At 42.8% G+C, this 16,874-nt stretch overlaps 1 protein-coding gene across 3 annotated transcripts in view; it reads right to left on the bottom strand.

Moving 5' to 3' along the window:
- The window catches only part of HECA (hdc homolog, cell cycle regulator), a 50,856-nt gene that overhangs the window by 18,869 nt on the left and 15,113 nt on the right, over nucleotides 1–16,874 (bottom strand). The window contains exon 1 of one of the 3 annotated variants that reach the window (XM_079780244.1): nucleotides 1,898–1,931. The exons of the other annotated variants lie outside the window; for them this stretch is intronic. Coding sequence (XP_079636370.1) covers nucleotides 1,898–1,916 — 19 coding nt within the window. The 5' untranslated portion in view covers nucleotides 1,917–1,931. Of the gene's footprint in view, nucleotides 1–1,897; nucleotides 1,932–16,874 lie in introns of those variants that run through there. 3 annotated transcript variants of the gene reach the window in all.

Genomic DNA, 16,874 nt, shown 5'->3' with positions numbered 1-16,874 from the left:
TCAGCCTGCTTCCTCTCTCTTGGTGGGCCCAAATGGTACCTGCAGACCAAAGGCCATGGTGGAGTGGGCCCCTCCCCTTACCTCTGATTCCCAATGGCCTCAGCTCAAAAGACAAATGACTTTACCTCCTCCCTAGTCTGTCCAACAGGTAAAACATACGGCTGCATGATTAGCTGGCAACATGGGTCATGTGCAGACCAGGTCACAGAATACAAGCCATAATTCACTGCTGTTCAATACTTTCCAAAAGCTCTACTGAGGGAAACAAGTTTTAAGAAAGATTTCATAGATGATGTCCACACACTCCTCTAGATCAGATTCCAGTGGGGAAGTCTGGCCTGTGGTGTCTTATTAAACCAGTACAAGGTTTTTTTGTCATGAAATGTAAATCCAAATGCCTTTTAGGTGCATCAAGGACTCTCTGATCATCCAGGCCTTCCCCCGCCCCCGAGCCCCATTCATGTATTTATTTATGTGCCAGGACCATAGAGGTACTTGGTATGTGATTCCTGTGCTAGGAAAACTCTGTCCCTCAGTGAAGCCAAGTGCCACAGAGCTGGTTACCAGGACCACAATGTTCCGTTCCCTGGACAGACTGCTTTTCATGACGTGAGCAAACCCAATAAATTTGTTTTATTTATGAAAGGGTATTGTCATGGACATCGCTCAGTATTTTACAATGTCTTAGAAATGGCTAAGTGATGGGTGTTGCTTTTTTAATCAGATGGACAATGCAGAACATACCACTGCTTCTGTTTGCCTCGTCCGTGTGCTAGAAATCTGAAAGCCACATCTGTGACCTACCTCTTGCATTGACTCAGGACATCCACTTGTTTTCCTAATAGTATTGCCCCTATTACTAATATTCTCACATTTATTATTTATCTTACAGCATGACATATATTTTTGAAAGCCACTTTATTTTTGGAAGAAGGAAGGTACAAATGATCAAAACAAAAATCCATGTGCCACCTCTTCCCATAACTTGCAAATCAGTTTTGCCTACTACATATTAACCTGAACTTGACAGGTACCAAGGTTCTCCTCTCCCTCTTCCCTTTCCAAAGTCTGTAGAAAAGGGTGAGAGAAGTGAAAGGGGAGGCCAATGCTGACCCACTGGTGCCAGGAGCCCCACAAACACAGCATCCTTCCTGAATGGCCACCCTCTCTGCCACGCCGTGCTGGCTCCTCAGAGAAGCACCTGTGGCCCAAGCACAAGAGCATACGAGAGCTCCTGGTCCTGAAGGCGCTCACCTCACCCATCCCACACCTCTCCCCACCTCCCCGTGGCTCAGCTCCCTCAGCTCCACTCTGCCCTTCGTTCCTGGGCCTCCGCCTATTTCCATCTCACCTGCTTTCTTTCTCAGCTCTTCTCTCACACACATCTCAGTCTGGCTCCTGTCACTCAGTGCTCTGCCAGCCAACTGAGTCCCCCACTCCAGTACTTCTTGCCACACCTGGTCCATGTAGGTCCTCCCAACCCCCACCTGCTCCCAGCCTCACCGGTGATACTAAGACATAGTGAAGTAGGCTTGGATTCTTCCCAAATCTACCCCACCTCGTCTTCTTCCAAGGGGTCCCCTCTCCTTGGCTCTAAGTTATCCTCCTCCCTCACCTATCAAATCCGGGAGTTCATTTCCAACAGATATGAAAAGGGGAGTCCCAGATTTACCGGTGAGACTAGATCTATGGGGAGAGGCAGAGGAAAAAGCAATGAATGGAGAAATGACAAGTGATAAAGAGGTGACCACATAATCGGAACCTGCTGCTGGGTCATACCACTATTGACAACTGCAGAGTCCAACGGATCCCGTCTTCTTAGGATGGCTACTTAGGAAATGTCAATGCAACAACTTAGAAATATAAATGAAAACCACAATGAGACATCACCTCCCACCTGTCAGAATGGCTGTCATCAATAAGTCAACAAACAAGTGCTGGAGAGGATGTGGAGAAAAGGGAGCCCTCGTGCTCTGTTGGTGGGAATGCCGATTGGTGCAGCCACTATGAAAAACAGTATGGAGGGTCCTCAAAAAATTAAAAATGGAACTGCCTTATGGCCTAGCAATTCCACTTCTGAATATATAACTCAAGAAACCCAAAACAGTAATTCAAAAGAATATATGCACCCCTATGTTCATTGCAGTGTGATTTACAATAGCCAAGATATATAAGCAACCTAACCACCCATCAATAGATGAGTGGTGTGAAAAGCTGTGGTACATATAGACAATGGAATGTTACTCAGCCATAAAAAGGAGATGAAATCTTAACCATTTGCATCAGCATGGATGGACCTAGAGGGTATTATGCTAAGTGAAATAAGTCAGAGAAAGACAAATGCCATATGGTTTCACTTATATGTGGAATCTAAAAAGCAAAATAAATGAACAAGACAGACTCATAGATACAGAGAGCAGGCTGATGAGTATCAGAGGAGAAGGGGTCTGAGGGACTGGGTGAAAAAGGTAAAGGGATTAAGCACAAATTTGGTAGTTACAAAATAGGCACAAGGATGTAAAGTACAGCACAGAGAACATAGTTGATAATATTGTAATAACTATGTATGGTGCCAGATGAACACTAGAAATACTGAGAACACTTATAAACTATGTTATTCTCTAACCGCTATGCTGTACACCTGAAACTAGTACAAAATAATATTCAATGTAAATTACAATTGAAAAGCAAAGTTTTTTGTTTTTTTTTTTGAAAAGAAATGTCAATGTAACAACTTAATAGTGAGAAATAACAAACTATTGTTCTTATCTGGGCTTTATTAATGGCATTAGTAATAATAATAGTAACTTGTTTTAACCAGTTAACTGCCACAATATTTTTAATTTAATTTAAAAAGTTCCGCCCGCTTGTGTCTATAGACGCTATGGCATACAAATGGTTAATAATAAAAAGTCATATTCATTGGTAAATTAATCCTATAATGTAGTCATATATAAGAATTACAAGAAAATAATATAATTCTTAAATATAAGAATTAGGAAAATTATATACGTACTAGAGGCCCGGTGCATGAAAATTCATGCACTGGAGGGGGGGGGGGGGCGTCTCTCAGCCCGGCCTGCCCCCTCTCTCAGTCTGGGAGCCCTCGGGCAGGAGGCGACGCCCCAACACACCTCTGCTGCTGCCACTGCCGGCAGCACAAGCCTCACGCTGGCCCTGGTTACCTGAGCCTCAGGCCGGCCCAGGGCAGCTGGGGGGCTGGTTGGTGGGCCCGGCCATGCCGCGTGCCTGCTGCCCCAGTGGGGCTGAGAGGACTGGGCGCCACTATCTTGTGACTGTGGGCGCCACCATCTTTGAAGGCGGGGCAGCCAATTGGCATATTCCCTCCTTGTTGGCTGTGGTCGCCACCATCTTTGCAACAGCATGAGGGTCAATTAGCATATTCCCTCTTTATTAGATAGGATTAGTAGCCCTGCGAACGAATCCGTGAGCCAGTAGCTTGCTGCCACCCTCCAGTAGCTCTCTGCCCACTGCCCCGCCCTCCTGTAGCTCCCCGCTCCCCCTGCCCCCCCAATGCTTGCTGCCCTGCCCCCTCCTGTAGCTCTCCACCACCTGCTTGTAGCCAATAGCTCACTGCCACCCTCCTGTAGCTCTCCGCCCGCTGCCCCGCCCTCCTATAGCTGCCTCTGCCCCCCCACACCCTCCTCTCATAGCTTGCTGCCCTGCCCCCTCCTGTAGCTCTCTGCTGCCCACTTGTAGCTCACTGCCCCACCCTCCTGCTGATCCGTGATCTGGTTGTTACATGGTCGGTTACATCTTTATTATATAGGATACTCATATATAAAAACTGTAAGAAAAATAAGTTTATAACAAATGTCAATTGAAATAAGGCACACATATTCATTTATGTATGTGAGCTTGTCTATGAAAAACTAGATATAGCCTTATCCCTGAAATTTTATACACATGTACATGTGTACATATTATGCACTACTCTAGATGCAATATTATTTCCACAGTGAACAAAGAAAACCCTTGCATTTTACTTTCATTTGCTTTAATACAGAAAATCCAAAATGCTCTTTCACAGGAAAATTGCTTATTATCTTCTTATACTTTCTGCAAACAGAAAACTATGAAACAAAAAGAAAAGACAAGGACTTGAATTTATTTTAAACCCAAACTAGTCCTCAAAAGCGAGTTATGGTTTCACTAACCAGGTTAACAGTTCAATTTTAATCTCATGATCCCTTGTGAACCCCCATCGTTTTTTGCCTTGATTACAATTGCCAGTCAACAACTGTTTACTTTATGGGTTGCCCTTCCTCTGGTCACTCTTTGAATGCTGACGAGCTCAGTACTATTTGGAATTCTGACCACATTCTCTAAGACACTAGTCAGCCCTTGCCTCCCTGCTTGGCATCAGTGCAAATTCAGGGCATCTTCTCCTGGCAGCGACACAGGGTTCTGAAGCTCGCCAGTCTAGCAGGTTTGCTTCATCTTTTTTCAAACACTGGGGTAAACAGAATGATGAAAAAATATAGAAGAATACACACAAATGAGTATTTGGAAACAGAAAATATTGATAGTACTCTATGCATAGATGTGATGACACCAGCATCCCCAGTTTCCTCTTTTCTGTTCCTGGAATGAATCAGGAAACATCAATACGGTACCTTAGAACCCTGAATTTCTTCCATCATCACAACTGATCATGAAAATAGCAAAAGTTTGTCATCTGCAAATACTATAGAGTTGAGCCAGATTTTTTTAATCAGCATGTGCTGATAGACTTAACACCAATTTACTAAGTATGAGACATCAAAATCCTCTGAATTGTTACAATAAAAAAGTCATATATGGGATAATGTGAGCAGTACTTGACTGCAGGTCACTAGAGATCTGAACACCTGCAAAAAAAATATACTAGTTACATTCTCAAAACTTAAACTATAAATATAAACTTCACACATGAAACATTTCAAAGTGGCCCAGTCTCTGAATAAGTCAGTTTTCTTAGCAGGTTTATTGCATCTAGAGGCCCGGTGCACGAGATTCATGCACTTGGGGGGATGCCTCAGCCTGGCCTGCGCCCTCTCACAGTCCGGGAGCCCTCAGAGGATGTCCAACTGCTGGCTTAGGCCCGCTCCCCGTGGCTGCCCTTGGCCCCAGCAGCCCTGGCTTCATCCGGAAGGATGGCAGGAAGGTCACTGGGCTATCCCGTCTAATTAGCATATTATGCTTTTATTATTATAAATTATTGCCTTAAAAAAATAAAAGCCTTTGAATTTTCCAGGATACTAATAAACTTGTGTGGGCAAATGTATGACTTTTTTAAAAAGCTATCATTTAGCCGAAACCGGTTTGGCTCAGTGGATAGAGCGTTGGCCTGCGGACTGAAAGGTCCCAGGTTCGATTCCGGTCAAGGGCATGTACCTTGGTTGCGGGCACATCCCCAGTAGGGGGTGTGCAAGAGGCAGCTGATCGATGTTTCTCTCTCATCGATGTTTCTAACTCTCTATCCCTCTCTCTTCCTCTCTGTAAAAAATCAATAAAATATATATTTTTTTAAAAGCTATTTAATCAGAACCCTGTTCTAGGAGACATAAGGACACCAGGGTTTAGCCCTGGCCAGTGTGGCTCCGTTGTTTGGAGAATTGTTCAGTACACAGAAAGGTCACCTTGATTCCCACCCGGTCAGGGCACATGCCTAGGTTGCGGGTACGATCCCTTCGGAGCCTGTGCAGGAGACAATCAATCAATGTTTCACTCTCACATTGCTGTTTCTCTCTCCCTCTCCCTCTCTCTAAAACCAATAAAAACATGTCCTTCGGTGAGAATTTAAAAAAATAAAAAAACAAAACACCAGGGTTTGTCAACACTTACTACAGAAGAAATAAATACATGGGATCTGAAAATCAGCCAATTACAGCCAGCAATCAATGTGAGACGATTCAAATGATGTTTTTGGACACCTGTTACGTGCCCAGGGCGGAGTGCAGAGTTTAGCATAGGGGATGGAAATGGTGGCGAAGATCATAAGCCATACTATGTTCCTATTTCCTTGAGTATCTTATACATTTTGTTGAACACTGGACACTTTAATAACATAAGATGGCAACTCTGGAAATCAGTTCCTTCGACTCACTGGCTATACTATTGGTACTGTTGTTTATGTAGTAATTGAACTAGACTAATACTGCAAAGTCTGTATTATTTAGCCATGGGCAACCACTGAAGTGTCTACTCAGTCAGCTTAGTGAGAGTGCTGGGTCACAGAGAACTATACAGCACTCACCCTGAAGGAAGGGTAGGACCCAGAGTTCTCAGAACCAACTCAGAGTCTTAAAATGGGAAAAAGTACTCCAGATTAAATATATGTGTATGTGCATGGGTGTGTGCATGTATGTGTGCATATATGTAACTGCAGAGAAACTGTCCAGACCATTGTTAAACTCTCCCATTTTTCAAGACTCCAAAAAAGACAGAACTTGATTTATTACCCTTGTCAGCGTCCTCGCCTTGGCTATAATAAAAACTCCTAAATCATATTTTTATATGTGATCCCTATTTACCACCCGAGTTACAGCACGGCATCCCCAAACCACTGGCCTGCTTCCTCTCTCTTGGTGGGCCCAAACGGTACCTGCAGACCAAAGGCCATGGTGGAGTGGGCCCCGCCCCTTACCTCTGATTCCCAATGGCCTCAGCTCAAAAGACAAATGACTCTACCTCCTCCTTAGTCTGTCCAACAGGTAAAACATATGGCTGCATGATTAGCTGGCAACATGGGTCATGTGCAGACCAGGTACCTGTCACAGAATACAAGCCCTAATTCACTGCTGTTCAATACTTTCCAAAAGCTCTACTGAGGGAAACAAGTTTTAAGAAAGATTTCATAGATGATGTCCACACACTCCTCTAGATCAGATTCCAGTGGGGAAGTCTGGCCTGCAGTGTGTCTTATTAAACCAGTACAAGGTTTTTTGTCATGAAATGTAAATCCAAATGCCTTTTAGGTGCATCAAGTACTCTGATCATCCAGACCTCCACCCCAGTAAGTCTCCCACCCCGACTTCGCTAAGGGGCTCTGTGTGTGTGTTGGGGCACACCTTCAGTGCTTCAACAGTTTACAACGCGGTTTCAACCATTACTTTCCTACTTCTGCAGAGCCTCAAGGTCAGCCAGAAGAGAGAATGAGGGCCTTCTCAGGTCTTTCCTGGGTACCCACACTGGTCTTCCAAAGCACCAGGAATATATCAGAGCTTTTCAAAGCCCCTACGATCTCTCACTCACAATCTAACTGCTTTAAGTTTTTGGCCCACCTCTTGTTTGCCCCCACTGGTATCACTGCTGCAGGCAGTTGCCATATTAAACAATGACTGCTGATTGTTTTCAACAGACACCCAAGGATAGGACTTTCACCACTGGGTGATCTCTGAGTCAGGTCAAATAAAGCCTCTGAATGAGGCTTGGGAGCTTCCATGCAGGTCAAACAGTGACAATTCTCTAGGTCTAGGGCTTTGGGGGAGCTCCTCACCTATTCTTCCCCCTCCGAGGACTACTATACTGTTTGTTTCAAAGCTACTGGGAGCTGGGGAGGAGTGGGAATAGAGCAAGTTAACATACACAAAATTCACTGTTCTGTTCTTTAAGAAGTCAGTCATTTCCCTTGAATGAACACTCCTGGGATTACTGGTTAATTTCTAGATTGTTGAAAAAGTTACTTTGATCATTTTTGACAGTGTTCTCATTGTCTTTATGGAGAAGCAGACTTCTAGAAGTCCTAATTCTGCCATTCCAGAAGTGCTTCTCAATATAAATTTAAGTTTTTAAAAGAAAAACATGATAGGATGATCAATAAAAGTCTTTCAAGCAGGACAATACTCTATTTTAGGATCAAATTCTGGGGAAAAACTGAATAAAAATGAAGAAAAAATGTAAAATTTCTCATTATTTTTAAAGAGCTGATAATGGTTATCAAGTTAATGTATTTGTACTCTGTTTTAATACATTTAAATGGAAATGTTTACAATTAAGTGGAAACTATACCCTCTAAATTTATGTAAACCTTTAAAAAAACTGATGTGACATCAAATGTGCAAGAAGGACTCTGTTTTCAAATTCTTTTAGGGGATAAAAAACAAAATGTCTGACTACCACCTTCATATCAGCCTTCTGAAAATTACACTATGATTATCTCATACACACATTCAGGCACTTCAGAAACCCCCAGACTAAAGTCCCAAATCCTTTGGATACATCCAAGGACCTCCACAATCATGCCTCCTCCCTTCCACCTGATCGCCCACCAGGCCCAGAAGCAAAATCTCTGCTTCAGCAGTGATACAACGCGGGTTAGAAGAAGTGGACACAGACTGGTTAGAAGACTAACTGCATCCCACTGGTGCCCCACACCACCATTTACTAGGTGCCTAAAAATCATTTCTTAAGTAACTGGTGAATATTTTTAAACTGAAAACTAAAGAGGCTTTTAAATAAATGTTGTCAAATATTTTGAGACACCTTCTCCAACTAATTTTTTTTAAAAGATACTAAAGTTGATATATAAGGGGAAGTTAAAACAAAAATATTTTTTCAACTTGCTTCAATTAGCATAGGAACTATAGTAAGCTCCTTAAGCATATCTATCTTAACCTCTGATTTAGTTTATCCTCCCTAATGTTATTGTAAGACTGCTCCAAAATGGGTAGCAAGTTGAGTACATGGCGATTACAATCACTTAAACATGTTTTTATGCTTAGAGTAGGGTTTAAACACAAGACTTTTACTCAGACAAACCACCCTATCAAAATAAACATGGAAGCTTCACATTAAAAAAAAAAAAGCCCTTCAATTATATTTAACAACTTGAGCTTTTAACATTCACTGAATATATTTAGTTTACAATGGGGAAAAAAAGAGAGAGATATGTACTACTTATATAATACTTTAAACAATAAAAAAAATTTTTTTAAATGTTTAAAAAATAACACACACACACACACACACACACACACACACACACACACACACATTTAGTTTATTCTCCTAGACCAGTGGTCGGCAAACTCAAATATCAATAGTACAACGATTGAAATTTCTTTTGAGAGCCGAAAACCCACTTCTGCGTATGGGCCACTAAGTTTCAATCGCACTGTACATGCGCGCCCGCACATGGTATCTTGTGGAAGAGCCACACTCAAGGGGCCAAAGAGCCGTATGTGGCTCGCGAGCCGCAGTTTGCCGACCACTGTCCTAGACCCACTCTTTCCTTACTTTCAATTAAAATTCACAAGCCTACCAAGCCTCAAATTCAAACTAAGCAGAAAGCTATGTTTCTATTTTACCTAATTTTTATTCCCATTCTGGCCTTAATACTCTGATAACAATATATCAATATCGATATATAAATATATCATTGTTGACTATAGAGTAGAAATTCACATTTTTCTTAACTAACAGAGGCCATGTCAGGACCCAAAATGACATGGACTCAAAATAAACCTAATTTAGGCTGAAAATCAGGATGAAGATAATGTTTATAGTTATTCCTGAATGTTTCTTAAAAATACCGAAGTTCCACAAACAGAAATAAGGCAATCCCTTGGTTCAGATTCTACAAACTCTTCCTGAGCCACTTCCAGGTGATCCTTTAATGGTCTGCCTAAGGTCACTCAACCAGTAAGTTTATTCAAAATGTTCAATACCATATGAATCCTCAGAATTACTTAAAAACTAGATATAAGGAAAACCAAGTTAAAGAAGCAAGTGCTTAAACCCAACTACAATATAAAGATTTCCTGACCTCAATCTTTGCACTCTTTAAAAACAAAGATAGACAATGAAGTAAATCTACTCAAGCTAATAGAATTGCTAAACTGAAGAAAAATAAGTCATGAGCAAAGGTCTACTTGTCAATCAATAAGAATAAAGCAATTTCCTTGTAAAAAATATTAAGAAAAAGCATTCTACCAGTACAGAGACTATCAAATTGAACAGCAGAAAAAGCACTGACATTGAGAAACAAAAATTTAGCCTGCCTTTCCTGGACCCTGTTTGGTCAACGAACTGAGTCAATGTACCAACTCCCAGGATGATTTTAAGACTACTGTACTTAAACCAATAAAACCCCAGCACAAAGTGCTCAATTCATTTCCCTCTTTGTTTTCCATGTACCTTTACTACACTGCTGAACTCCCTGAAAAATATACTCTTTCTGCTCCCCTGCCCTCCCTTCAAAATAAACCTGAGAAAATGCTATATAGCGATCCCTCCCACCCTAGGAGTCACTCTGCTGGGATTAGACAGAAAAACAAAGCTTTTGCCTGGGGGCCACACTGCAGGCCAGTGCTTCGGCAAGTTACAGAATCTGTTGCAACAGGAAAAGACTTGTCAAAGGAGAAGGCGTGTCTAAGTCTTATACATACCTCTGTAAAAATGAAAACTAGACTCACAAACCAGTCACCTCTTAAGTCATGGCCTAGCAGTGCATCATCTAAGTACACTCACACAGCATGTTATGATATGACTTGTTTCCAAGAGAGCATCTCATAACATCTCCTACTGCAAAGTTTAGATCCCACAGATATATTATTAAGACAGCGATGTCGTGGGTTGGTTTGTTTGGTTTGCTTTTTGGTTTTGTGGGGGTTTTTTGTTAATCCTCATCAGAGGATGTTTTTCCCATTGATTTTTAGAGTGATGGAAGGGAGGTTGGAGGGAAAGAGAGAAACATCCATGTGAGAGAGACACAGTGATTGGTTGCCTCCCGAATACACCCAACTGGACTGGAACCTGCCACCCAGGTACTTGCCCTTGACCAGGATCCAAACCTGCAAACCTTTGACCTATCATGTGCAGGCTGACACTCTAACATGTGAGCAACAACGGCCAACGTGCTGGTATTGTCCTTTTAACTGGACATTCATTCCTTTCCCAATTACTAACTCTTACAGAACACAGATATAATTTTACAGTATGATCATCAAAGACTCAAAACTATTCATTTCTAAACTAGAGGGAAAAAGTAATATATCATTTATAAAACAGCAGAAATACCTAGAAATTTGGCCATAACAGAATTTGCCATCCTATCTAATAAAAGGATAATATGCAAATTAACCGTCACTCCATCACAAAGAAAGTGGCGCCCACATTCACAAGATGGCGGCGCCCAGTCTCAGCAGTCCCAGGGGGGTGGCCGCTGAGAGCGGGCAGCATGAGTGGCCTGGCGGAATGCTTGCTTCGTCGCTGCGCCTGGCTCGGGCCGGCCCCCCGGAGCCAGAGCAGACAAGGACAGGGACGGGGGGGGGCCAGCCCGCAGCCTCCACGACTGAGCACAGGCCCGGAGAGGAGATGGCGGGCCCGGCTCCTGCGGAATTGGCGGGGGTCTCGCCCGGGTCCCATGGAAGCAGCTCAGCTCCTGGGGGTGCGCTGCGGTTCCCGCTTGCTCCCATGGAAGCGGCTGGCGGCCTACTGTGTGCGGTATCGCGCAATGGGCTACTAGTATCACATAAAATTATATTAACATACGTAAATATATACAAATGTACATATGATTATATTTCAAATGAATTCTAAATAGTATTTCTATATCTGTCAAGAGAAAAACATTTCAAATTAACTCTTTAAAAATTCTTCCAAAATTCTTCCTGATGTGGCTCAGCAGTTGAGCACTGACCCATGAATCAGGAGGTCTCCAGTTCGATTCCCAGTCAGGACACATGCCTGGGTTTTGGGCTTGATTCCCAGCAATGTGCATGTAGGAGGTAGTCAATTTATGTTTCTCTCTCATAGATGTTTCTACCTCTCTATTCCTCTCCCTCCCTCTCTCTCTAAAATATATATATAGTTTAAAACTTCTTCCAAGTATTCCTTAGATTATATAGCTCATAGAACGTTAAAAAAATAAGTTATGAGGAAAACTGATTTATTCCAAACTCAAATTTTTCAAATATGAGTATCTTAAAGGTGAAGCTTACAAATTGTTTTTAATCAACCAAATCCAAGAAAAACAAGGATTCAACATAAACACATTGATATATATATACACATGCCAAGTATCACATGCCTATACAAATTACTATGCATAACTCCATAATAGTTTGATATATTCACAATTCTGATAATTTATTTTTTTGAAGTAACCATTGGTTTATAACATGATTATTCAAGTTTCAGGTGTGCAACATTATAAACTGACATCTGCATGAACTAGATCATGCTGCTGCCAAGTCTAGTTCCCATCTGTCACCATACAATTGACCCCCTTTACTCACTTCTCCCTCCCTCCACCCACTTCCCCTCTGGTAACCACCAATCTGTTGTATGCCTCTATAAATTAGTTTTGTTTTGTTTTCTTTCTTCTTTGTTCCGTTTTCATTTTTCGTTAACCTAATTTAAAATGCAAAATCTAAAAGGGAAGTAAGGAAACAAATTAAAGTCATATGTAAGCGTTTTAATGCTTTTACAATAATACTTAAACTGCCACTCCATAAGGCCCTTGTGGCAGGTAAAGAGCAGAAGGCAGAAAGGCCTGAAGTGAATCAAAACGCGAACTATGTTGAGTCATGATTACAAATACAGGCAGGCACCTACTCCAAAATCATGTAGTACAATAGACCAAAAAGCAAGGCTCTGTTAATCGAGTGGTTACAATCACAGTGGAATCTGCTGTTATAGTGAAACCTGGGTACAGAATGATTCACAGATCACAACAAAAAAATCCCCAAGTCAGCTATACTTACACTGGTAAAAGAACCCTCCCCAAGGCTTCGGCTGCCACAGTCCTTTCCTACGCGGGGGACAGAAAGGTCTTTTTCAGAAACTCCAGAGAAGCTCAACTCATTCAAGGAGCTGGACTTACCCTGAGGCCAGCAGGCAAGCACTGAAGTCTCTGGGAAAAGCCACACAGCAAGAACTCCCAGATCTTAACTTAAAGAGAAACTAAAGGCTCCCCCAAGGAAGCCGAATAAGGGTTTTAGGAGAGCACTGGCTGCAAACTCCACTGGGGAAAGCAAAGGTCTGCCTGGGTTCTTGCAGCTAATCAGAGTGTGCATTTCATTACAAAGTGGGAAGCAGCCACACTACCACATGACAAACTGAAAATCAAAAACCCAACCAGAAAACACTAAAAACCCCAAATCTTGACGTGACTATTTGCTTTTTCGAACATCTCTACAGTTTGTAAAGATTTAGTCACAAACAATGTCATGTTACCCCCACTTTCTAAAGATAAGAACATTTAAACTCAGAAAGGTTCCTTGGCCTTGCAAAATGGCAGATCTCAAGCTATAACCAAACCTCCAATCTCACTCTGTAGAATCTCCAAATCTCAGACATCTGAAAAAGCACAAGGGCTACCAAATCAACATGATGTACGGGGTGGGAATACACTCTTGTTTCAACTGAGTGCTATGTTCTCATTTTATTAACATACAAATGTAATTTCAATCCAAATGCCAGAATGAGAAAAACTGGAACTTGCTTATGACTCAGCATTTAAGTTTGCTATCAAAAGGAGGTCACGGGCCTTTTTTCGAAAAAGATGGCGACCGGCAGGAAGGTAGGGAGAGAGAGAGTGTGAGTGAGGAACCCATAGAGGAGAGTGTAGATGTGTGTGGTGTGTGTGTGTGTGTATGAGATAGGGTCAGTTAGATTCTGCAGGTCTTCCAAGGGGCTCCCGAACAGGGCAGCCCTAGACGGCGGAGCCCCGCGCACAAAGCGGACACTTCTCGGCGGCTGGTGCGGACGCAGAGACCACGCCATCTTGAGAAACAGAGCTGCCCGAGACTCGGATCCTGGCTTCTGACACAAACCAGGACCCTGCAGCCACTGGGGACAGAGAACTGCTATCACAGCTTCAGACAAACAAACAAGAATCCAGACTTCCCGGCAGATTTCCGTGAGTCAAAGAGCCTATCCCCCTCCTCGCAGGCGCGCGAGCGCCATAGTAACTGATAGACCCGCCCCTCCCCCAAGCTGCTGAGCGCCCACAGGCGTGCGGAAAGCGCCATAGTAACTGATAGACGCTGGCCCAAGCTGCTCACAGGCGCGCGCACAGACAGCGTCATAGTAACTGATAGACCCGCCCCTGGCCCAAGCTGCCGAGCTTTGCGCAGGGACGCGCTCCCTCTTAGGGAATTTGGCGCGCGCTCGCGCACGGGACAGAAGCAGCTCCCCGTCGGGGAAATCTGTCAGTGCGCACAGAGGGCTCCCCTTCGGGGAATTTGGGGGAATTTGGCTCGCGGGGCACAGCTCCCCCTTCGGAGATTCTTAAAAGCGTGCACAGAGGGGCTTCCCTTTGGGGAATTTGGCGCGCAGGACGGACTCCGCCCCCCTTCTGGGACTTTGGGAGAGTGCACTGAGCCGGCTCACCTTCAGGTTTTTAAGAATGTGCGCTCTAGCCGGATTGGCTCAGTAGAGAGAGCACACACAGGACGCAGCCCCACTTCAGGGAATTTGGCACGCTGGACACAGCTGCCTGGGATCCCTGACTCACAGCGCATTCACACTAAGAGCCAGCGACCCCAATTGTTGGTGCGTGCACACACAGGGACCCTGATTCTCAACGAGAAACCGCACAAGGCAACAGAGACTTTGACACTCGAGTCTTGGTGCAGACACAGGGAAACTCTGACTCCTGGCACATGCTAAGGATCTCATTCTCGGCACATACCAACAGTGTGGTGCAGACAGGGCCCCTGATTCTAAATGTGCACACGAGACCACACGGAACACTGGGGACACTGACCCTGGGCAAGTCTGGTTCCCACCAACCAAAGGCAGCCACACGTCCTAGAGTCAGAGCACTCCAGTGAAACTCGGGTGGAGCGAAGTCCCCACAGCACACGGCCCAGGTCCACGCAAACAGAAGCTTGAGCTTTCTGGTAATAGCCAGAATGGGGAAACGAAATAACTCACAGAGGAAAGAAAATGTGGAGTCGCCAAGAAAGGAAATTAGTGAAAATGAAGCTTGCAACATGACCGAAAAGGAGTTCAGAGTAATGGTCATGGAATTTATACATCGGATGGATGAGAAAATCAACAACTTATGCAAGAATCAGGAAGAAATGAAAAGTGATATAGCTACAATCAAAAACACCATGGAAAGTTTCAACAGTAGATTACAAGAAGCAGAGGACCGAATTAGTGAGTTAGAAGATCAGGTACAGAAACAAGCTCAAGCTGAACAGCAATTGGAGAAAAAAATTAAAAAGCAGGAGGAAAGCCTAAGGGAGATTCGGGACAACATGAAACGAAGTAACATGCGTATAATAGGGCTGCCAGAAGGACAAGAAGAGCAGCAGGGATTAGAAAATCTATTTGAAGAAATAATGACAGAAAACTTCCCGGATATGGGAAAGATAAAAGTTACGCAAGTAAAGAGAGTCCCAGGCAGAATCAACCCCAAAAGACCCACACCAAGACATGTCATAATTTCAATGGCAAATATAAATGATAAAGAGAGAATTCTAAAGGCGGCAAGAGAGAGACAGAGAGTTACCTACAAAGGAACACCCATCAGATTGTCAAATGATTACTCATCAGAAACACAACAAGCTAGAAGTGAATGGAAGGAGGTATACAAAGTGTTGCAAAGCAAAGGACTGAATCCAAGAATACTATATCCAGCAAGACTATCAATCAAAATTGAAGGGGAAATCAGGAGCTTTGCAGACAAAAAAAGCCTCAGGGAGTTTATCACCACCAAACCAGCAATGCAAGAATTGCTAAAGGGAATACTGTAAAAAGAAGAAATAAACAGGTAAGAAGGAATACAGACACAAAAATAGATATGACTGCAAACAAATACCTTTCAGTAATAACTTTAAATGTAAACGGACTAAATGCTCCAATCAAAAGACATCGAGTAGCTGAATGGATAAAAAAACACGACCCATATATATGCTGTCTACAAGAGACCCACCTCAGAACAAGAGACTCACACAGATTGAAAGTGAAGGGATGGAAAAATATCTTTCAGGCAAATGGAAATGAAAAAAAAGCTGGGGTAGCAATACTTATATCTGACAAAATAGACCTCAAAGTAAATGCCATAACAAGAGATAAAGAAGGCCACTTCATAATACTAAAGGGAGAAATCCAACAAGAAGAAATAATTCTGGTAAACATATACGCTCCCAATATAGGAGCACCCAAATACATAAAAAAACTCCTGGAGGATATCAAGGGAGAGATTAATAGCAACACAATCATAGTAGGAGACTTTAATACCCCACTATCACCACTGGACAAATCCTCTAAACAAAAAATCAGCAAAGAAACAGCAATCCTAAATGACTCACTAGACCAGATGGAATTAATTGACATCTTCAGAACATTTCACCCCAAAGCCACAGAATATACATTCTTCTCAAGTGCACATGGGTCATTTTCAAAGATAGACCATATGCTGGGTCACAGGCAAAGTCTCTTCAAATTCAAGAAGATAGAAATTATATCAAGCATCTTCTCAGATCACAGTGGCATAAAACTGGAAATCAACTACAATAAAAACAATCCAAAGAAATCAAACACATGGAGACTAAACAGCATGCTATTAAACAAGGACTGGGTCACCAGAGAGATCAAGGAAGAAATAAAAAACATCATGGCAACAAATGACAATGAAAACACAACAATCCAAAATCTATGGGACACAGCGAAAGCAGTCTTGAGAGGGAAGTTCATAGCTCTACAGGCCTATTGCAAAAAACAAGAAACAATGGTAATAAATTACTTAACCCTACAACTCAAAGAGCTAGAAAAAGAGCAGCAAGAAAAGCCCAGTGTAACCAGAAGGAAGGAAATAACAAAGATCAGAGCGGAGATAAATGACATAGAGACCAAAGAAACAATACATAAGATCAACAAAACCAAGAGCTGGTTCTTTGAAAGGATAAACAAGA

Source organism: Cnephaeus nilssonii (genome assembly GCF_951640355.1).
Source record: "Cnephaeus nilssonii genome assembly, chromosome: 9".
NCBI classification, from domain to species: Eukaryota; Metazoa; Chordata; class Mammalia; order Chiroptera; family Vespertilionidae; genus Cnephaeus; species Cnephaeus nilssonii.
This window is presented reverse-complemented; position numbering and strand designations above follow the sequence as displayed.